The sequence below is a fragment of the Sminthopsis crassicaudata genome, chromosome 4 (assembly GCF_048593235.1).
Source record: "Sminthopsis crassicaudata isolate SCR6 chromosome 4, ASM4859323v1, whole genome shotgun sequence".
Classification (NCBI taxonomy): Eukaryota; Metazoa; Chordata; class Mammalia; order Dasyuromorphia; family Dasyuridae; genus Sminthopsis; species Sminthopsis crassicaudata.
Window position 1 is genome coordinate 112,385,495 of NC_133620.1, and position 24,245 is coordinate 112,409,739.

The 24,245-nt window shown below is 32.1% G+C and overlaps 1 protein-coding gene across 1 annotated transcript in view; it reads right to left on the reverse strand.

Annotated features, from left to right (window-relative positions):
- Nucleotides 1-24,245, reverse strand: part of USH2A (usherin) — a 1,025,480-nt gene that overhangs the window by 613,639 nt on the left and 387,596 nt on the right. The window contains exons 22-26 of the mRNA XM_074264677.1: nucleotides 9,275-9,401; nucleotides 8,723-8,824; nucleotides 6,864-7,043; nucleotides 5,551-5,681; nucleotides 3,566-3,839 (exon numbers count right to left, since the gene is read on the reverse strand). Of these exons, the coding sequence (XP_074120778.1) occupies nucleotides 3,566-3,839; nucleotides 5,551-5,681; nucleotides 6,864-7,043; nucleotides 8,723-8,824; nucleotides 9,275-9,401 (814 nt within the window). The remainder of the gene's footprint in view (nucleotides 1-3,565; nucleotides 3,840-5,550; nucleotides 5,682-6,863; nucleotides 7,044-8,722; nucleotides 8,825-9,274; nucleotides 9,402-24,245) is intronic.

The window sequence follows — 24,245 nt, forward strand, 5'->3', positions numbered from 1 at the left end:
ACAAACCACTCTGAAGTTTGAAAGGTTAGAAACAGATGATTAACAACTTCTAAATTAACCATATCTGCCAAAAGAAGCAAGAGTAAATAAAGCAATGGTTAACATTAAAATAAAAGTTAATTGTGACAAAGACCAAATTGTTTTATTCAGCATTTATGCCATTTCAAATGTAGGTCTACTAACACACTAAGTTTATGTGCCCTGTTTCCTTGTGTCTCTCTCTATTTAATTCTATTTCTTTAGGCCAGACTGATCAATATTGATACACTAACCTGAAAATATAAACCAAAATATAAGGACTCAAATTCAGTGCAGGGTAGCTCAAAGGAAAATCATTAGCTTAGAAGTTTGGAAACAAACAATTTGAATCCTTATTCTAGCACAGATTTGCTAACACTTGGGTGAATTATTTCACCTCTGCCACAATTTCTGTATCAGCAAAAATAAAAATGGTAGAAAAGCCAAACATATTAGTGTTACAAGTAACATAAAAATAGAAGGAAAAAAAAAGATCCATGAGTGAATTTGTAGCCATAGAATTATATTCTAGCAGTTGCAAATTGCATTATTTCCCATTTTGTAGCAATTCTCAGAATGGAAAATGCCTAAGCTCTAAAAATACACACACACACACACACACACACACACACATGATAGCATAAATGCCAGTTTTCTGACTGCCCAGGATAGCACATCTTAAAGCACCCTCACTGAGTGTGAAACTAGAAGTTACTCCCCCAAATTACTTCAATAAAGGGCTGATTTTGCTATACACAATTCTGACAGAGATCTCAGCAAAGTCCTTCCCTCATTATAACATTTCTGTGACTCATTCCAGAAAATAAGGATAGAGAGGAAAAGGAGAATAAAGAATTACAGAACATCATGGAATAACAGATATAAAAGGATGATAAATACCACAATATGATTTCAAACAAAAAAGTTAATTGGCTAAGAAGGCAACAAGGTAGCTGCTTGAATTCAAATTCCACCTGGTACATACTAGCTATGTGACTGGAAAAAACCCTTCACTTCTCAGTACTCTAGGCAGCCTAAAATTAAGAGGCGATGGATATGTTGAGCTGCATTTGAAAGGGGGTTTTCCTTATCCAAGTCTTTTATATTAATGAAGTCACACAAGTCTTATTCTTAGAAGGCAGCTGTACTAATAGAGCCACAGAATATTCACCTACTTTATTTTGTGGGGGGAAAATAAAAGGGGACCTAAAAAAAAGCTTCAAGTATTAAAATCGTTATTTTTAATTAGAGGTAGCCATAGTAAACAAGGGGAAAAAGAAATATAGACAGAAAGAGAAAGATGATAGATAATGAAACATTCATATCTTTGCCATGTTATTATATTACATAGTACTATATACCATATATAGTATCTAAATATTAAATAATAGAAAGGTATTGGCATTAATTACCTATTTATGGATCAAAAGGTATCTACATGCTTTGCAGATACCTACATATCAAAATATCATCTTTATATCCATCTATCTAGACACACACACACACACACAGTATCCCTTTTAAATGTCTGAAAACATCTCTCTTTTTCCCTTTTTCATGAGTCAATCATAAAGTTGAAGATTTAATGGCATGATAGATATAGTTGAGCAAAGTAGAAATTAAGTGTTTTTCTCTATCACAGAAACAGTAAGGTGTCACAGTGATTAGAGAGCACTGAATTGGAATCAGGCATACTTGAGTTCAAATTCAGTCTCTGATATTTCCTAGCACTGTGGTCCTTGGCAAATCAGTTAATTTCTCAACTATAGAATGGGGATAATAATAGCACCAAACTTTCATGTCTTTTGTGAGGATAAAATTACATAATATCTTTTTTGATTAAGGCCTTTTATTTTCAAAACATATGCACAGACAATTTTCTTTTTAAATTTTTTATTATAGCTTTTTATTTACAAGATATATGCATGGGTAATTTTTCAGCATTGACTCTTGTAAAACCTTCTGTTCCAACTTTTCCCCTCCTTTCCCCACCCCCTTCTCTAGATGGTAGGTAGACTAATACATGTTAAATATATTAAAGTATATGTTTAAAACAATATATGTATACATATCCATACAGTTATTTTGCTGCACACACACACAAAAAAAAATGGATTTAGAAATAAGGTAAAAATAACCTGAGAAGGAAATCAAAATTGCAAGTGGACAAAAACAGAAGGAGTGGAAATGATAATTACACAACATTTTAAAAATATATATAGTACAATTCCTGATACATAGTAGGTACATAAAAAATACTTGCTCCCTTTTATATTTCAAGTTTAATTATGTCACACTTATCTATCCTATTCCACATCTTTCTAAACAGCATCTTACTAAATAGTACATAAAAGACTGAAATGCAAATTTCATGTATGTCCTCAAGATCAGTGTTTTAATGGAGCTTACATACACATGAGTTTTGAGAACACAGAACAAACTCCTTCCACAAATTAATTTCTAGATCTCCCTATTTCTAGATTAAAAGAGATTTTTGATCTAAAAATAAGTTTTCACATTTTATTCCGTCAAGAATTTTAAAACTTGGAGAACCATGTAGAAGAATGTAATATTTTTAGCTAACTTACTCGTGTCATACTTCACTATGTGCCACTTATCATTAACTCTTTACAGATACCCTTAAAAAAGGCTAGTTTGATCTTTTCATATATGGATATGTTTTACTTAAAAATATATCAATCATTATGTAATCCCTAAATAGACAAAGACTACTTAGTAGAATTTTAACTATTTATAACATATTTTAATTTTTTATTTAGAGCAAGTTCTCAATTATTTTCATTTACTCATCTTTTGCCATGTTTTGCTGTGTCCTATAGTTCTAATACCTTTCACAGCTAAATAATAAACTCAAACTAATAGTAGGAGAAAAGTGGAATAAGCAAATTCACTAAGTGGGTCCTTACTTCTATTTTTACAGCAACTTTTAAAAGTGAAGGAGTTTTTTATTCATGCTTTCATAATATATTTGCACTTCCCAAGTATATTTGAATTTCAAAAATTCAGGAGTCAGCTAACAACTTCATTTGCTTGTATTTTCTGATCAAACCAAAAGGGCTTGATAATAACAGATATATATCAGTCTTGAGAAAAGAAATGTAAACAGGACAAATTGATGAATTTATGGCTGTTTTTTGGGAAATAATTTGTTTGTAGTTACAAAACAGAAGTTAATTGCATGCCTCAAAAAGAACATATGTAAAAAACATAAGGGGAACATATACAAAAATATGCAAAATAGATGTAATGAATGCTATACATATGTGTGAAAGGCATTCACTATTCTTTGTACATGGGAATGATAGGTGAACTAATAATATTTTTTGAACAGCAGGACTACATCTTTAAGAGAGTACTTTAGAATTCTTTATAAGTCAGATTTCTTTTAGTATGTTTTTTTAATGTGTTTTTAGACTACAACCATGATAGGACACTGACCTACCACAAATCCAGCAGGAAGACCAATCTTATAGAATGACCAAACTCAACCCACATCTATTCTTGAATTTCCCTAGGTGACTTTTACCTTGTTCTAAACTTAGTTCTTCATAAGCATCCTGCAGGTCTTGTGGCATTCCTCCGACATAAACTGGGGAATTTACCATCAGTGGCTGGGCACTGGATTCTGACACATGCTTCATCAGTTCATTCACATTTGCTGATATTACTGAGCCTGCCTTTTTCACGGTTACTTTATTCCACTTTCCATCGCAATAGGAGAGTCCCAACCATAGATCCACTTGTGTAAAAGTAATACGGGTTTTTAACAGGAAGCTCAGAATTCCACTCTTCAACTCTGTCTGTATTTCAAATTAAAAAAGAAAATAGGTATATAAAAAGACTGGAGGATGTCAGCACAGAAGGGAGCAAAAGGTCAATTTCTCTGGAAGAACAAGAAATTCTACTCAAAGTACTCCATAAAAATGCTCACATTTATCCTATGGATGACTACAATGGCATATAATAAAGTTCCTTGCCAGCTTATAATTGACATCAAGAATGTAACAATAAGTCAAACAAATTCATATCCACTAATGATTAAGCAAAATATGATGTAGAATAAAACAAAGTATTTCTATTTTACTCAATTTTTTGGCAACAATTAGAAGATTAAAGTCTAAAATAAGTGACTGGAGAAAAAAGGATAGTTCAAACTATGGCACTATTTCTATTGAAGTTTTTAGAAAATGAGAAAATGTTACTTCATATATCAATTTAATTTTGGGAAAATATGATAAGATAATAAGAAAATGAAACGTCAAGCTTGATTAAGTTTATTTTTACTATAGCAAACTCAATTTCAAATTGATAAGATATACTTTGATTCTTTATTTCAGTTTTATTATTTCAGATATCTAACTAACATAATTGCTTCTTTGTATATTTTATATTAATGTAACATTTTCTAATATGAACTCACTTTAACAGTATTTTGTAATAAAGAAAGGTCTCCATACATTTTTTCTCTCAATTTTGTCATAATGGTATAGTTTGCCATTTTCTTATTTTGATAGTAGGCAAATTGGAGACTAAAATTTAAGAAAGAATTATTTCAAATGAAAAAATACTAGCTTATCCTACATGAAAAGCTTTTCTGTATTCTTAGTAAAACTTGGCAAAAAACAGTTAAGACTTATTGATGGTATATAGGAGAAAAAGTTACTTGGGAGCAGAAAACATGATCTCTATTTGGCATTTTCTTTGTTTTCTTGTATAATGCCACATGCACAGATAATCATCAATAAATATTTGGGGGAAATATATAAAGGACTGAATTTTTGGATTACATATGTATTTTGTTATATAATATATATATATATATATAATTACATTATATATATATAATATATTAAAATATATATCAGATTTCTAAATCTTAGTTTCAGTCAGTTTATTTTAGTTCTATAACAACTATATGTTATAGGGGTTTTCTACCCCTATTTTTAGAGATCTAATATTATATCATGGCCTATTATAGCCTGGTTATACTTTTTTTTGAGAGGCAATTGGGGTTAAGTGACTTGCTCAGGGTCACAGAGCTAGAATGTGTTGTGTCTGAGGCTACCAGATTAAAACTCCTGACTCCAAGGCCAGTACTCTATCCATTGTGCCATCTAGCTGTACCTATACTTTTTAAGAATAAAATTTCAATATGCATACAAAGCTTATTAAGACTACCTTTAGCATAGATTAGGAAATAAGAAAATATTTTAATTTCTTATCCTGATATAAAAATGAAAATTTCCTCAACTCCTTTTCAACAAAGCTTTGTTTATTTTTTGTTAATTTTCAAAGAATTTGTCATAGAGCTAAAATGTAAACAGATCCATGATCAATTCTTTGTATAATAATAGTTAACCACAGTTTCAGTTATCTGAAATTGAGGAAATTCCAATTTTCTTGGAGTGTTTACAATATTACCATTCACTTTCCTATATTACTCCTCTCTTAAATCAAGGTTGATAATGTTAACAAAATATTTTAAAATAAATATTCTCAAGATTAACATACAGCAAGAAAATCTGGTCCATCCTTATTGTACACAAATAAAAGTAATCCATTCATTTGGTCAGTTCTGAATTTAAAGGTAATTTCAAAATCCATTCCTCCAGGAAATATGTGTGGATAGAGTTCCAGGAATCCTTTTAAAAAAATAAGAGAATTTATATTTTATAAAAACAGGAAATAATATAACAGTATATAAGTTGTTTCCTTCATTAGACTATGAACAACATGAGAGAATATTTTTTTCTTTTTCTTTTGCCCCTATTTTATTAATGGTTAGTACCAAGTAGATGCTTAATAAATGCTTGTTAACTATTGACTAATATGACTTCAGGCATAATTATTGTTGAGCAAATAGCTCACTTTTGAAAACTGCAAATCAATAGAATAATATTCTTTGTAATTGAATTTTAAAAAGCAGGAAGAACATAAGACATACCTCTCAAGAATCTGCCTCTTAAGTTTACTCCTAAATCATGACAAGGGTCATGTCCATTAATTCTTTTCAACTTTTTAAACATAGATCATTGTAACAGCTAGAAAGGAACCAGTGTCTTTAGTTAGTGAATAACTGACTAATATATTTTATGCTGTTATATAGTTTGTTGTAAAAGCCATAAATTCAAATAACTTTTCCGACACAAAAATAGGCAACTTGGGGAAATCCAGGAAAGAGTGAGTTTTATCCAGAGTGAGAAACATTGCTTCATTTACCACAGTCCCTTTTTCTCTTCTTGAAATATGACTGTCCTTTCCCAAACTTCCCTACAGATCATTGAAGTAGTAGAATATGGAAGGAAAAGAAGATGTTTTACCAGTACCATGATGTTGTATTTTTTCTATTCGTATTTTTTAAAATGTTCCTCTCACCCTCCCCATCCAAGGTTTGATAAGGTTCCCAGGCTTAAACACAAGCCTCTTTAATCTACAATGTACCTAAAATTATACTAATAACTGTATATTTTAATACCACCAGAAGCTAGATAAGCTTTTGTGGTCTAGCCTAGGAACTTAATTTCTATTCAAAGCATTGTTTCTATAGGAAAATGCAACTTGGAAGTCGATTTTCTAAAGGGAAAAAAACTGCCTATGCTGGGAAATGTTAGTTTTTTTAAAAGACAAATATATATATATATTTATAATTTTTTTTATTTTATAGTAGGAAACCAGGCTCTGCCACTATGTTTCTTATGCTTAGTATTATCTGTCATGATATAGAAATAAAGTGGCTGAAATTAATTAGATAAGTGTTGAGTCAGAGGTATAAGTTTAGGAGCATATCTATAAAGCATTTACTGCATTGTCACTTAGGACATTACCTGTTCCAAGGAATTGTACACCCTCAGTTAGTACAGTAGGGCAACCCTCCCAGCTGCTATATACATTCATCTGTTCTTCAGCATTCTGCCATTCCAGAGGCTCCCAAACCTCAAAAGGATTGTGACTCTTCTTAAAAAATACATCTCTGAGGCATCCAACAAAACCTTTTTGGATTATTTCTGTAAGAATTGACAAACACTAAGAGCATTTTAAAAATAAGCAACTGATTTAAAACAATGCAATTTGTAAGCAATGGATTATTTTGCAATATAATCAATACTCTTTTTTTTCAAACTGCCTAACTTGATATGTCTCTAAATAGATAAGATGAATATATAATATACAACAAACTGGATTCATTTTAGAATTTTAAGTAGCAATGTGTATTGCTTATTGTGAAATACATAAACATTGAAAGTAGTTAGAGTGATAGAGTGGCCATGCCGTGGCCTACCAACATCCTCCTCTCCTAAAGATAAGCCTTCTTTTCATTGGATTGAGACAAACTAGTTGATTTTCAAATCAGCAGTTGGCTAAACAAGAGGTAAGGCTCATAGTCTCTAACCTCATTTCCACAAAATTATTATTATTATTTTTTTTTGAGGCTGGGGTTAAGTGACTTGCCCAGAGTCACACAGCTAGGAAGTATTAAGTGTCTGAGACCAGATTTGAACTCAGGTCCTCCTGAATTCAAGGTTGGTGCTTTATCCACTGTGCCACCTAGCTGCCCCATTTCCACAAAATTAAATAACAAGAGCACTGTGCTCTCAACAGAAAAGACTGGTTTGTTTTTGTTTTTGTTTTTTGGTTTTTTTTTTAACATATTGAAGTTACCCAGAATAAAATCTTTGAAACAAATTCATTCAATCAACTTTAGAATGTTTTGTCTCTTCATTGATCATCATGACCTAATCAAACAAATGATGATATGATTCTTTTTCTTTCTTTCTTTAGTTTTTAGGAGTTATCATACAATCTATCAATCATTTAACTGGTCATTTAATTTCTCTTGTCTGTGGAAACTTTGAAGTTACACACATATATATTATATACATATAACATATATATATACATATATATGTGTATATATGTGTATGTGTATATATACATATATATGTGTATGTATATATATATATATACAGATATGTATATATATATATATATATATATATGCATAAGGTTACATATATTCTCTCTTAGAATCAGGTAAACCTAGGTTCAAACTCTTACAGGGATAAGTCAGTTAATTTCTCTGAGTCCCTTTATAATACTATAACGTTAAGATAGGAACAGCTAAATGTCACAGTGGATAGACTGGGCCTGAAGTCCAGAAGACTCATCTTTCAAAGTTCAAATGTGACCTGAGGCACTTATTAGCTAGATGACCCTGGACCAGGCACTTAAACCATGTTTGTTTCCTCAACTGTAAATGACCTGAATAAGTAAATGGTAAATCAATCTAATCTTTGCCAAGAAAACCCCTAAAATGAGATCATGACAAACTGGACATGACTAAAACAACAAGTTAAAAGAATTTGATATCATTAGAAAAAGTATTCTTCTCAGGAGTTTACTCTATTGATTAAAGTCCAGATCACATCCTCTGTGAAAAAAAATCATTAAATTATTCTTTTTTTCCTCTTTTTTCAATAATAATTTTTAGACTATATTTTAAATAAGTTGATCCTAAAATGATACCCAATTGTCAGTGGTCTAAGAAGTCACTACTGAATAGATACAAAGCATAGCTTTTAAAATTATATGACATTATTATTTAGTCTTCAAAAACAGAAATAATTTAAATGGATTCTGTTCTCAATTTCTGTGCCTATAAATAATCTCAATCTCTACTACTCACCGAGATCTTTCCTGAAGTTAGTATAACCCCATGGCAGTCCTCCCACAAAGACTCCTGTGTTTTCACCAATAACAGTACTGCCACTAGTTGCAGAAGAAGAGCCTTTTATAAGAAGAAACAAGCATTTCTATCACCAAAGTATCACATGAATAATTACCAATCTTAATTCTATTTCTCAAATATTGTATGAAGTGCCTAATGTGAGAATGAAATTGTTCTAGGCACTGACAGAAAGGAATTAGTCCCTGCCCTCAAAATATATACAAAGGTATAGGAAGTAACTTTTATCTAAATAAGTTTGTTGAATAGAGTTCATGGCACCATATTAACATTATGAGATTTTAAGTGTAGTTTCAGAATAGCTGAAATGTTTAGTATGTCAATGAAGTTTTGCACAAATGGGATAATGGACTCTAAGTACATGTTTTCAAACATATTACAAAAACATAGAAGGAACAAACAACCTTACAGGGAGTGAGGGTAGGAAAAAAAGGAAAACAGCAACAATATATCAATATCACTAGTGAAAAAAAATTTTTGTAGAGTACTCACCTATGAACTGCCCATCAACAGTGATATGTCCCAAAGCCTGATGCCGTGTAGCTATCACCTGATGCCACATCCCATCATTATACTGTTTTCCATTATCATTAGTCGTAGTAACTACAACTGCAGATCCCTATAAAGAAAAAATTTAAATTCTATATCAAAATAAATACCTCAATAATATAATCATGATACCCAAGTATAGTTGTAAAAGAGGGCTTAGAATAAGAATTTGGATTAAGCCCAAATGATACCAGACATAAAAGTGTTTTGTAATGTGCTTCTTTAAAGATGAAAAAAAAACAAACAAAAACTTTATTTCTCACAAGAGCCACCTGCATTATCTCACTCAAAAACAATTGGGATTTCCTATCTCAATCTGAAATCTTAAGACAATAATTTTTTTCTATATGGATTTTGAATTTTTCTTGTGGCAGCCAAAGAAGAAAACTGTATATACAAATCTATAATAGTTAAAATGACTTAGTTGCTCAAAGTTGCTCTGGGAACAGTATTGCTGTTACTACGACAACATTCCCTTCATTCTGTTAATTTCATATTTAATTATTTCATGTAAGTCTTTTCATGTTTTTCTATGATCATTGTGCTCATCATTTCTTATAGCATAGTGATACTCCATCACAATTATACACCACAATTTCTTCAGCTCTCTTTCTCAGTGTTAAGATGCAATTCAATTTCAGCTCTGAATGAGAAATACTTACTGCTAGATTATTTCCTCTCAACTTGATTTCTCTACTACTAATGAAATAAAACGTCCTATTTAACATTATTGCCAGGAGAAGAACAGAAAAACTGGTTTAAACTTAAGAATGCTGTAAATGCTATAAATTTGTAACATCTTTACTATCAATAACTATGATAATCATAGTAAGAATATGTCTTATGAAGAAGCAAGATCCTTGGACGGTAATTACAAAAAAAATGAAAAATAAGGAGTTTAGAAGAAGGGAGAGATCATGAGAAAGCTAAGAATAAAAATGTTCAACCCAGTGGGATATACTTGAAAGAATTATTGTCATTTTAGAAGATAAAGTTAGTGAAAATAAATAAATTAAAGCTGTTTCCACCATAAAGTTATCATTATTTACTTCTCTTCTTAGAGATGATAAATTCTAGAAGCAAAGTTTAACATAATTTTAACATAAAGTATGTTTTCTCTTAATAATCCTTAAATTCTCTTAGGTGACAAACCTCTGTCTAGTGGAGAATTGGAAAAGTATCTGTACAATTTATTAAATTGTATAAAATTTATTAAAACTACCCAGAATATTTTTAACCAACCAAATACTCTTCATATTACATTTATGTTAGGTGAGGGGAAGAAAAAAAATCTCAATGTGGAATGGCTGAAATTTTTTATTGTCAAAGAGTTAAATGCTATTTTACTTAAAATCTATTGAGGCCCTGTTTCTTCAAAAAGTCATTCTCTCTTATTAGATAGTACACAAAAGGCTATACACATAAAAGATTAAATTCACTCCTTCCACGTGTTCTTTAATTGGCTCCTGTCAGTCCTCATAGTATGCATGAGAACATATATGACATACAATATTTAATATTACAGAAAAAGTTCTAATTTCCCATGAGCATAAGCAAGATGCTTCTTCCAGTGACCATCTCCCAACTTTTAAAGATGTTTAGAACAGATGATCCATCAAGAAGTACTCTCTCTGTCCCTTGGGTGTCTTATAGGTTGACTTTTCTTATATTGTTTCCCCCACACACATACGATCTTTTATTGTCTTCAATCCTATTTCAACATTTTAATATTTTACAAACACACATTTCATTATCGTAGTTTAATAATTAAAACCAGAACTGGTGTCGTGCCCAATTAATGTGCCCTGGTAGCATGCCCATTAGTTTTTCCATTAGTGAATTCAACAATACTAATGGGATTACTAGCATGGGATGCTAATTGGGCGTGACATAAGAAACTGGCTTACTTCTTAGCATACCCTTGCTAATGATGAAATTAATGAGCATTTTATTAAATGCTGTCTCATCAAAGTGTACTTAGTTAGCGTTAAAATTGTTACAAACGATGCTGCATTCTAAAGATCAGGTGTCTGAGTAAGTGGTTCTTCATATTATGTTTGGCAACAATCTGAAGCATTAATTGTTCTCTACATCAGAAGGCACATTTATCTGGGGGAAAAAATCCTGCTATGTCACACTATATCTACTAGTCAAACTTGGCTTCTGTTTTGAAAAAAAAAAAAATGGAATGTTATTTATAGGTATTGATTGCAAATTTTTCTTCCTTATTGAGATTTTGGGAATAGTTCTGTGATAAATTCTGGCCCATTTTAAACAGTTCATGCTCTTCCATTAGAAAATCGTTAACCCTATATATAGTTTATATTTAGATGTGATGTGTTTTAAGATTCACTTTTATAGCCTCCTACTAAGTGAAATCAAAACCTGATTTGATTTTCTTAGTAAAGTTACTATACTGAAAGCTTTCAAATGGTAACCATGAGCCATTACCTAATCAATAAAATATCATTGAATCAAGTATACACAGAATGGATGTTACCACAAAGTTAATAAAAAGAAAACCTAGGAAATTATAACTGATTGCTATGGTCTCAAAATTAAATATCAGAATAATAAAAAGATGGAATGGAGATTTCCTCTTTGTTTCTTTTACCACTAGTTTAAAGTTTGAGGTCCATAGGATGCAGGTACAGAAATTTAAAATTCTGGGGCAGCTAGGTGGTGCAGTGGATAGAGCACCAGCCCTGAAGTCTGGAGGACCTGAGTTCAAATCTGATCTCAAACACTTAACACTTCCTAGCTGTGTGACCCTGGGCAAGTCACTTAACCCTAGTCTCCCCAAAAAAAAAAAAAAAAGAAATTTAAATTTCTGTTCACTAGTGATTGTATTGCATTGCATTTAACCAAAAGTATTTCTTCCCTTAAAAACTTGCACAAATATTTTGATACAAAGCTATTTAGCAAATATTAAGAGATCAAAATCAGTTGCATCACACAGAAAAATTTAAAAGTTAAGAATTCAAAAGAACAGAAATTAGGATCATAGTTTCAGTACTAGATATGATCTGAAAGCTAGATTATCATATATTCTAATGAATAACTGAATAATTTCCTCTATCATATATTAGCTAGATGGCACAATTGATAGAATAGTCAGGAAGACACATCTTTCTGGGTTCAAATTCTACCTCAGATACATACCAGCTTTTTGAGCAGGGTGATCCTAAGCAAGTTACTTAATTTTAATTGCTTCAATTTCCTCATCTGTAAAATGAGCTAGAGAAGGAAATGGCAAATCATTCCAGTATCTTTTTAAAGAAATTTTCCAATGGGGTTATGAAGCATCAGAAAGAACTGAATAATAACAACCAGATACCAGACAAATGGTTGTCTATTTAAAGACCTTTGATAAGAGAAAAATCTGATAGAGTGTGAGATATTGCACCCATAAAAAAGCTGAATGAGATGGAGTGAAATCTCTAAAAGATAGTTGTGAAAATCAGGTAAGATTTCATCTATCCCAGAATTGGAGTAGGCCTGAAGGTAGTCTTTAGGTATTGACCCAAGGACATACCTGCTTCCCCTACCTACTATTCTTCAATGACATCATTTCCTTCCTACCTCAATCAATTATGGGCAACTATGTACTACTTATTGGCCAATGTTCAATATCCTGGGTAGTTCCCCCTTTAGAATGTAAGAACCTTAGCCAATGAGGATGGGGATCAGTGATGAGAGAGTTATTTGTTTTAGCAGCTGTTTAAACTGTTGACGTGTCTCCAGAAGTGCCTCCTCGTTTCCATTCCTTGTTTGACTGGTGGGATGCCTGCTTCTTCAAGGACATATAATAAACCTTTGTTTTGCTCCTTGAGATTATTATTCAAAATTTTTTAAAAATCATTCTTTAAAATTGGCCTTGGTTTCCCTCAATCTCCTCACATGTTGTACTTTTTTTTCATCTTACCTTATTTATTTTTGTTTCCTTTTTCTGATTGTGTCATTTTAAAATTTAAATTAGTCACTGACTTTCCTGTGTATTTTTAGTTGTCTCTTCAAACAGTTTCTCTTTTCCTCAAAATCAGAATTGTTTTCCTTTGTATCTCCAGAATTACTTTTTTGAGTTTCTCACTCCCAACTTTCATCACTTCTGCAAGATTTTCCTCCATGATATCTCATGTATACTTTCTCAGAAGGCTTTTAAATCATGCCCCTCCTCACTCCAAATCCAGGTTACATAGGAGATTGTTCAGCCTCCCTTTCTTTCTTAAAAATTCCAAGATGCACTAATCTCTTCCTTCCAAGGCTTCTATTATTGCCCACAACAACCAGTTTTTCTTCATTGGAAAGAATCACATCCAGAATTTCAAGTTCACTTCTTTAGTTCTTCTGCCTATTGAAAGTTGATATTAATGGGGTTCTAGTGGCAGTTAGACACTTTTGGTCGACACAGGTCCTTTGTGAAAGAATTCATGAATCCAAAGAATTTTAGGTGGCAAAAAAGGAAGTTTATTTTTGGATGAGAAGCCATATTTGTTAAGGACTGACTTCCTCAGTGGCAAAGTCCTATCAGGGAAATGGAGGCTGGCACTAAGAAGAGAATGCCTTCTCAGTGGGCAGGGTACTGGTAGCTATATCAAAGAGGCAGAGTATGCTACTTTTGACCTTCTGCAAAGAAATGAGTAAACAGAATCTATTATATGAGCAGATCTTGGGAGGGGGAGGAGGGCTGGGACAGTTTGAAGTGATCAGACCAGAATCTCCCAAACGAAATTGCTTTGAAGGCTTTTTCAGCCTGCATTTAAATGGGCATCCAGCTATCAATAGAGGTGATTTGCCTTAGAAATGGCCAAGCCTGAGAAACAGGCTTTCTCACAGAGTCCATGGAGCCTGGAAGACCCTGATCTCTCAGATCAAAAGGGGACACAGTTTCACACCCCCATCAATATGATATAGGAAGCCTAATCTTATTCTCCCTTATGCCAATAAACTCTCCAGAATTTCCTTCATTTTTTTACCTTCTAATATGCTTGCACAATTTGATTGGAAGACTTTTCAAAAAGAAATTCCCTTTATAATTGCAAATCAATACCTTCTCTGAGACTTCTAAGGCTCATAGTCTCAGACAGTTGTCTGGGGGCACCCAAAGGTTAAGTGAACTATCTAAGAACACAGAGCCAGAACATATCAAAAGTGGACTTGAACCCAGATATTCCAGACTGAGGTCTTCTCCCTATACTTTTCAACCTGATAGTTGTATCTTTTTCCTCCCTCTCTTAAACATCCAAGAAGATTACTACTAAGAGTATTAATTCCTTAAGGGCAATATTGTTGTCTTAATTATAGTAGGAATCGTATAATATTCTAGGCACTCAGTAAACACTCTTAATTTTCTTTATTGTTTTATTGAGTACATACCAGTGATATCTTGGTAAATGTTTAACAAGCAACTTTTGGGCGGGGGGGGGGTGGAATAGGAGGGGGGATGACCATATAAGTCGCATATGGCACCCTTTTAGTTAAAGCTACATTTTTACTATTTTTGCCATCACTTTTTAAAATCTTAGATAACCACAAAACTATAAGTTATGATGTGGTATGTAGCATTGGCCAAGATCCAAGAGTAAATGTTCATATTGAAAATTCAACAATTAGTTCTAAATCAGAGTTATCTAGCATACCCCAGATTATATACTATCTCCTCTAAACAAGAAAGCAAAAGAAATTAACTTTAACTGTATTATGGGATAGTAGGAAGGTGGGGGAAAAAAGCACTGACTTGAAAGTTCTTAAACTTTAAAGCTTTTACCCAAAGAAATTATAGATACACTCCTATAGTCCTTCACTAGTAAAATAAATACATATTTGTACTTGAAGGTAAACATGTATTTTGACTTGGAAATTAAACTATGAACTACAAGAATACTTAACCTTCTTCCAATTCTATTATTTATTTGAAGAAAAAAAAAGGTAGATGTGTTTATAGTTAAGTATATCTTGTTATTGATAATAGATTTAAATTCCTAGTAGACAAAGATTGTGTCTCCTGTATTTTTAATTTTTATACAATACTTCATAAAGCACTTCAGTTTATTTGTTAAACTAATTCTTGATGCTTCTTAATTAATTGCTAAAAAACATCAACATAATCTGAGACCTTTGTGCACAGAATACTATTGGACCACTGGGAAAGAATATAGAGCTTGGCATTGAGTTAGTAAGATTTAAATTTAAAAGCAGCCTCCATACTTAATAGATGTGTGATACAGGTAAGTCATTTGACCTGTCTGTCTCAGCTTCTTCAGCTATAAAATGGGGTAGCACTTACTTTACTATGTTATTGTAAGGACCAAATGAAATATTTGTAAAGCACCTAGCAAAATGGTTGGCACTTAATTCTTGTCCCTTCTCTTATTCCTTTTCTTTCAAATAAATAAATTATTTGGGTAGAGGGGGGAGGAGACAAAAAAAAACAGTCATAGATAAATTAAGTGAAACATTATATTCCTCCAGATCAAAATTCATTTGCTGGACATTAGTGTTCTCTTTCTATATTTCTGCTACACAAGATTTTAATGATAACTGTCTATATACAGAATTCATGTATTAGAATCTAGTTGTACAGCTCAGTGATTTTATACCAGAGAAGTCTATGGAGTAATTAGTATTTCTGGTCCTTGATAAGAAGGAAAAGGAGAAAAGAACCTAGGAAATGAGATAAGTTTGAAAGCACCACAGTTAAGAGAACAACCAAGAAAAGGAATCAAAATATGAGCTGTGTCAAACTAAGAAAAACATTAGGTATCAGGATTATGTGAAGAAGTGGTCATCCTAAGGAGGAAGACAATTATCCTCTGATAATGTAAACCTTAACATATTGATAGGTACCTGTGACATTACAATACATATCTCTTCTTATTTTTTTTGTTAATGACTTTTGTTTTCAAATTACATTCATTTAGATATGTCTAACCCCTCACCTCATCTTGGCAGCTAATCTTTCCTTATAAAAAAGTTAGTTTTTTATTAATGAAAATAATTAACATATCAACCAATTCTCAAAGCATATAAAACATTCCACATCCACAGCCATTCACCTCTATATAACAAAAGAAATTAAGTTCATTTTCTTATCTCTTCTCCCCACCAAGATTGGTTACTTTAATTAAATAAAATTACATTTCTCATTCCATTCATCATTTTGAAAACTGTATAATATACATTATTTTCACTTACTTCCTTACATATCAGTTTATATGTCTTCCTCTGCTTCTCCAAATACTTCAGTCATTATTTCTTATACTATAGAAACATTTCATTGCAATTATATACCACAGTTTGTTTAGCTATTACATCATTGAGAAGTATATACATTGTTTTTAGCTCTTTGTTACCAAAAGAGTATTTTTAGTAATATGTTGTTACATATGTGGCTTTTCTAGATCTAGATCTAGATCTAGATCAAGGGCATCCTATTTTCCTCTCTGCATATGTTCAAACTATTTTCCAGACTGACTGGACCAATTCACAACTCCACCAACAGTGTATTGTCATATCTATTCATTTAATTACTGCATGTAATTCTATCCTATATGCTAGGTATCATTATATTAAATAGGAAAAAAAATATTTCGATTATTAACTGTGACTTTCACATGCAAAGTATATCACACCTTATACTAAATTTAACTATTTTGATTACATAAAATGATCATATCTATATGCTAACTCATTTGCCATAAGCACCCCCCAAAAAAGATAATTGATAGATTTACAAGGGAATTCTATCAAATATAAAAAAAAAAATTCCAATATTTTATAATCTATAAATTCATTTAATGAAAAGGTATCTTAATAAATTCATTCATTAACACAAATATATTATTGACATCTAAATCAGGGAAAGAAAGAACCAAAAAAATAAACTATAAACTATATCTCTAATGTCTTGCCTATTACTCAAAAATTCTCATTTTCCAATCATTTGTATTAGCTTTTACTTTATATCTTCTTCTTGGTTAAACTCTTGAAAAAGCTGTAAGTACTATTTGCCTTCATTTCCTTTCTGCTAAACTTTCTTCTAGACCTTCCTCAATCTGGCTACTGACCTTATCATTCAATTGAAATTTCAAACTCTAAAGTTATCCACATTTGAGTGCAGCTAGATGGTGCAGTGGATAGATCACCAGACCTGGAATCAGGAGTACCTGAGTTCAAATCTGACCTCAGACATTTAACACTTAATACTTCCCAGCTGTATGATTCTGGGCAAGTCACATAACTCCAAAAGCCTCTCCAAAAAGCAAACAAAAAAACCCACAAAATTATTCATGTACTCTTAACTACCAGATGTCAAAGCCTTTTCTCAGTCTTCATTCCTTTAATCTCTATGACACCATCAGTCACTCTTTAAGTATTCACTTCTCTCTAGCTTTTCATGATATTTTTTTTCTGTTTCTCCTCTTACCATTCTGATCACCCTCATTCTTTTTTGCTGGACTTTAAGTCAAATCCACTACCAGTGTGTGTCCCCTAAGATTCTTGTCTAGGCCATCTTTTATTTTATGTCTACATTTCTTATCTCACTTAAAAATTCCATCTGATGCTGAGAATTCTTCTATCATCTTTTCTGGATCAGTGGTATCAAACTCAAATAGAAACCAGGACTTCTCAAAGAATTGGAAATTGGGGAATAGCTGAATAAATTGTGTTATATGGCTGTAATGGAAAACTATTATGCTATAAGAAATGAGGAGCACAGTAATTTCAGAACACCTAGACTTATATTAACTGATGAAAAGTGAAGTGAGCAGAACAAAGAGAACATTGTACTTTTAAGGACCATGCCAGGGTGAAAGGGCAGGTCAAGTCTCCAAGAGCCTCGGAAGCTGTGGATTGTGACACTTAAGGGAGTTGCTGCAGCTTTTACCAACACAGCTGTTGCTTGTGGACTGGGAATGAAATAAATTGGAGGCAGAGGGAAAAGGAGAGAAATCATACAATGCAATAGCCTCTCAGTGGGGAGGTCCGAGAACAGCAACTACCTCTCAGTCTCCTTGTATCATCATCATCATCATCATCATCATCATCATCATCATCATCATCATCATCATCATCATCTGCTCACAAGAAGAGATAATAATTCCAAGTACTGGTGTTTGGATTCTGGAAACCACAAGAGTAGCAGATAACATTGTACAAAACAATAGCAGTATTGTAGGATGATCAACTAACTGTAAATGACTTAACTATTCTCAGCAATACAAGAATCCAACACAATTCCAAAGGTCTCATAATGAAAAATGGTATTCACCTCTAGAAAGAGAAGTACTAAAGTCAGAATGCAGATTGAAGCATACTATTTTGGGGGGCTTTTTTTCTTTCACTAAGTGACTAATATGGACATTTTTTGTGTTATTATACATATGTAACATAGCAAATTGCTTACTATCCAGGGAAGGGGAAGAAAGGCTCGAGAAAGAGAATGTGGAACTTTAATTTTTTTTTTTTTATCCCCCTGAGGCTGGAGTTAAGTGACTTGCCCAGGGTCACACAGCTAGGAAGTGTTAAGTGTCTGAGACCAGATTTGAACTCAGATCCTCCTGAATTCAGGGCTGGTGCTCTATCTACTGTACCACCTAGCTGCCCCTGGACCTTTAATTTTTAAAAAAATGAATTTAAAATTGTTTCACCTATAGTTGGGGAAATGGAGTATTATTCAAAAACCAAAACAAAGAAGTGGGGGTCCCTAATCTATATAAATATCATTGCGGGGCACATATTGACTTACTTTTAAAATATAGAGTTATCTATGCTTTATTATAATTTTATTTTGTTAAATATTTCCCAATTACATTTTAATCTGGTTTAGGATGCACTCAAATGGGCTATATGTACAGTATTTGTCTGATACCCTTCCTGTAAATAATTCCCAAATCTATTATCCAGATCTAAGTTCTTTATCCTGTACCACATTACTAACTACCTACTTTTTAGACATCTCAAACTGGATTATCTATAAACATCACATACTCAACATGTCTAAGAGCTCATTATCTTACTCACCAACATTATTACCTCATCTGAAACCTATCCTCTATTGCTATTGAGGATGCCTTGGCTATTTCACCAAAGAATTAGTATTTAATCAATAACAGCTATTCTCTGAGGTCAAACATTTAACCAGCTCTAACAGTTGCATAAACTGCTTTTGGTCATCACTTTGGATTTACTGTAGATTTCTTAAATGGAACCTGTCCACAAAAGAACTAATAATAAATTCTCCCTAAATTATTTCTTTTCTCAAACATCCTTATTATTTTCAAGGGGAATACCATTCTTCTACCCACCAAGGCTTGAAAACTTAGCACCATAGGCAATACCTCCCCACACTTTTTTTCATCCCATTGATCTAGTCTGTTACCAGATCCTGTCATTTCTACCTTCAGAATATCTCCTGTCTTCTCTCCATTCATATAGCCATTAATCACCTCTCACCTTCATTATTGCAACAAATATCTAATTATATCCTGGTTTTTCTAAATGATGGGTTTAACCATATCAGATCTTTCCTGAAAACGGATTCAATAAATTCCCTGTCATTTATGGTTGTTATTGTTGTTCAGCCATTTTTCAGTCATGTCCAAATCTTTGTGACTCTCTTTGGAGTTTTCTTTGCAAAGATACTGGACTAATTTGCCATTTTACAGATTGTTTAATTGAGGCAAATAAGGTCTAATGACTTGCCCAGGGTCACATAGGCCAATAAGTGCCTGAGGCAACATTTGAAATTAAGAAGATGAATCTTTCTGACTCCATGTCTGGTATTCTATCTACTGCACCACTTAGTTATTCTTCCCTATACCATGATAAGTTTTAAAAAGTCCCCTTGCCTTTACAGATCTTTACAATCTGGCTCCTTCTTAACATTCAGGTCAGTTTACAAGTAACTCTTCCCTATAGGGTCTACAATCCCACACCACTGGCCTGCTTACTTTTCCTCTAATGACATTTCATCTCTTATTTCTATATTTTTGCACTTCCTTATCCTATATCTAGAATCATACTCTTCCTCATCACTTCTACCTCTTAGATTCCCTGGAAATCCTTTAATACTTGGTTGAATCAAATTTTACCTCTGTAGGAAACCTTCTTCATTATCCCCTTCCCTGTTACTAATGCCTTTCCTCTGAAATTTATTCAAGCTACTCTCTATATATCTTATTTGTACTTAGTAATCTACATGATGTGCCCTTATTAGAATACAAGCTCCTCAAATATAGAAAGTATTTCTGCCTTTCTTTGTACCCCCAGAATTAAGCACATTCCCTGTTATAAACTAAGTGATTAACAAATGTTTGGTGACGCTCTGTATTATCATCTAGTTCTCATCTCTCCATTTTTACCACAAAAATGTCTTGTGATACTTTATAAAATTCTTTGCTAAAAATCTTCTAAACTATGTATACAAAACAAGTTCTCAAACTACTTGTTTTACAAAACTAAATAGTGTGGGATTGCCATACTTTTCAAAAAAGGAAGTGGAATAAGTTTGGAAAAACCTATTCTTGATAAAAACCATACTGGATCTTTGCAATCACTGTTTCCTCTCTAATGATTCATTTAAAAAAAATTCTCAGCACTTGAAGACAAGTTCACTAGTCTATAGAAGGGAGGGAGAAAGAAGGAAATAAGTCTTTATTGATTTCTTAATTAATTAACTTATCAATTTATTAAGTGTCTATGATACCAGGCAGTGATCTAAATTCTTTACATGTATCATTTAATTTTCAACATAACCATTCAAAGACAGGTGGTGATATTATGCTCAATTTACATTTGGGGAAGCTATGACTTCATAAGACAACAAATGTTTTGGGAAAAGGAGGAAATATAAAGTACTTCATACCATAAATAACTGATCTGGAAAATAGATCAAAGAAAAATATTTAAATAATCATCGACTGAACTATCTAAAATCCATGACTGCCCTTATCAATAAAAAAGAACTTATATATCATATTTCAAGAAATTATGAAAGAAAACTGCCTAAAGATATAAGAACAAGAGGAAAAAGTGAATAAAGAAAAATTTCAGGAACATAATAGCAAAATCCAAAGCTTCCATATCAAATAAAAAATAGTACAAACAACCAGTAAGTAAGAACTCAAACATCAAGGAGTCACAGGATCATTCAAGACATCACTTTATAAGATAAAATTATATAATGGCTCTTAAAAATAAAAGAATTTAAACAATTGAAAGGATAATTTCTTAATGAAGAAATCAAAACAACATAGTCATATGGGAAAATGCTCAATCAGTATTGATTAGAGAAATTGAAATTAAACTAAGTCTGAGTTATCATTTTATTCCTATTAGATTAGCTAAAATGACAGAAAGAGAAAGTAACAAATGTTGGAGGAGATATGGAAAAATTCCAACACTAATTCACTGTTGGTGGAACTGTGCACTAGTCCAACCATTTTGGAAAATAATCTGGAAGTATTATTAAACTATTAAACTTGGTACACTCACCCACTATTAGGTTTGTTTCTCAAGGTAATTAGGGAAAAAGAAAGGAGCTTATATATTCTAAAATATTTATAAATATTCTCTTTGTGGTGGAAAAAAAAAAAGGAAATTGAGGGGATATCCAGCAATTGGGGGATGGTTAAGCAAATTCTCAATTAAGATTGTAATGGAATGCTGCTGTGCTATATGTAATGATGAGCTGGTTGGTTTTAGAAAACATGGAAAGACTTGCATGAAATAATGAAGAGTGAAATTAGCAGAACCAAGAGGATATTTTGCATAGCAACAACAATAATGTTTTAAGAATAACTGAATAACAAAGTCATTCAGGTATTAACAATATTCAAATCAACTACAAAAGATCTATGAAGAAAAATGTTATCTAAATTCAAAGAAAAAACTGATATACAGAAGCATTTACAGGATGGTGTTATATAGACACATATATTTATAAATAATGATAGCCTTCTTTAGGATGGAATGGTGAGGAAGGGAAGGAGGGAAAAAAAATTTAAAGTGCACAGCAGAGAACAAAAGAAAACTAAGAAAGCAGCACAGAAGCAGAGTAGCTTGAAAACAGTATAATATTCATTACATGATTTTTTTAAAAAAAGTAAATAGTAGGAACTAGAAATTCATGGGTTTATATTGAATCCTCTTTTTGTGTTGTGCTTTGTACATGGAAATATTTTTGTTTTTTGTTTTGTTTGTTTTTAGTCTTTTGTGTTGAAGTTCACAGTAAATAAAATTTAAAATAAGAAGTCATTGTTAATGATTGGCACATGATAAACTAATAAAAATAAGGATACTGTTTAATTTATAGGTATAATACCATTTCAAACAAAATGTCAAGGAGATACTTCATAGAGTTAAATAAAACAATAAAATTCATTTAAAAAAAAACTAATCTAGAAATGTGAGGGAAATAATGTCCAAAGTAGGAATGAAAGGGAAGGTGTATTTCTAATGTTGAAAATGCAATATAAAATAGTAATCATCAAAATTAAGTATTATTGATTAGAAGACTAGAAAAGCAGATTGTGTAGCTATGTAAAGAAAAATTCAAAGCAATTTACTTAATAATAGTGTTCTATAAACCCAAGAACAAAACTTACTTGAAGCAGTTAGGTAAAAACTAATTTAGGCAAATTATGTATATCATGTATCACAATGAGCTCAAAATGGATGTATGAATGTTTTAAAAGTTAGATATCATTAAAAGCTACAGGTAGCCTTAATTCACAAAAGGGGGCTTAGATATAATCACCACGTATGAAAACATATAATTATGACTGCTTTTGAATAAGCTAAATGAAAATGAAAAGAATGAAAAAAATGAAAGCATTCTACTTAAGGTAGGGGAATATTTCATAAAATCTGATAAAGGTGTGATATTCAAAATTCCAGAAATATGTGATCAAATCTTATGCTTCCCTAAATCACAGATACAAAAATCTGCATTATTTTATAGATGCAACTAATAGACTTTTATTGTGATATAATTTTTTTTGAGTTAATCTTTTCTCCTGAGCAAGACTATAAGATTCTTGAGGGCAGGAAATTCGTCAAATAACTACTTTGTATCTCTCATGGTGCTTAGCATGATAAAAGCCAAAAAAAAAAAAAAAAAAAAAAAAAGTGGAATTTAAGATTTTACAATGAGAAACAATAATACTTGAGATCTCAAATTATATGTCAGTAATTGTTAGTTATTTAAACTAATTTTTAATATTGTTGGCTTACAAAATACAGAAAACAGACAACTAATGAAAATACAGTATTAAGCTTTAATAGTTTCTAAAAGAAAAAAAAAACTGCATTAAGACTTTTCGATGAGTATGCTGGTAAATGTTTAACATTGAGCTCTTCTACAAAAGATATGTGTGAGTTTCCCTTGAAAAGCACATGAAATCAAGCCTCTGAACAGAGTCTGATGGATTGAAGTCACTCTCCAGCTCAGGATAGACTAGAAAAACTTCAAGAAAGGTCAATCTCATTGGTGTGAAAAGGATGTTTACCCCAGCTATGATAGACTGTGGGAAAGGTGAGAGGGTCTTAATCACAGCAAATCAGAAACTAAGGCCCTCATATCTGGCTCTGTAAAGGAGCAAATTAGTGAAGCAACTTCCAGTCCCAGCTCAGAAGGCAAACTCTAGGAAACCAGGATGTTTCCTGAAAAGAGGAGGCAAAGCTACTCACTACAAACACAAGGGGCCCCTGAGCTCAAAGCCAAGGTTCAGACCTACACAGAAGCTTGGGATAGTGTCCCTTTTACCTCAGGAACAGAACTCAACCACAAAAATAAAAACAAAAAGAGAGGAAACACCATAAGAAAATGGGAAAAATTTAATAAGAAACAGAAAAGAACCTTGACCATCAAAAGCTGCTATGGTGACAGAGTAGATCTGTCACCAACTCAGAT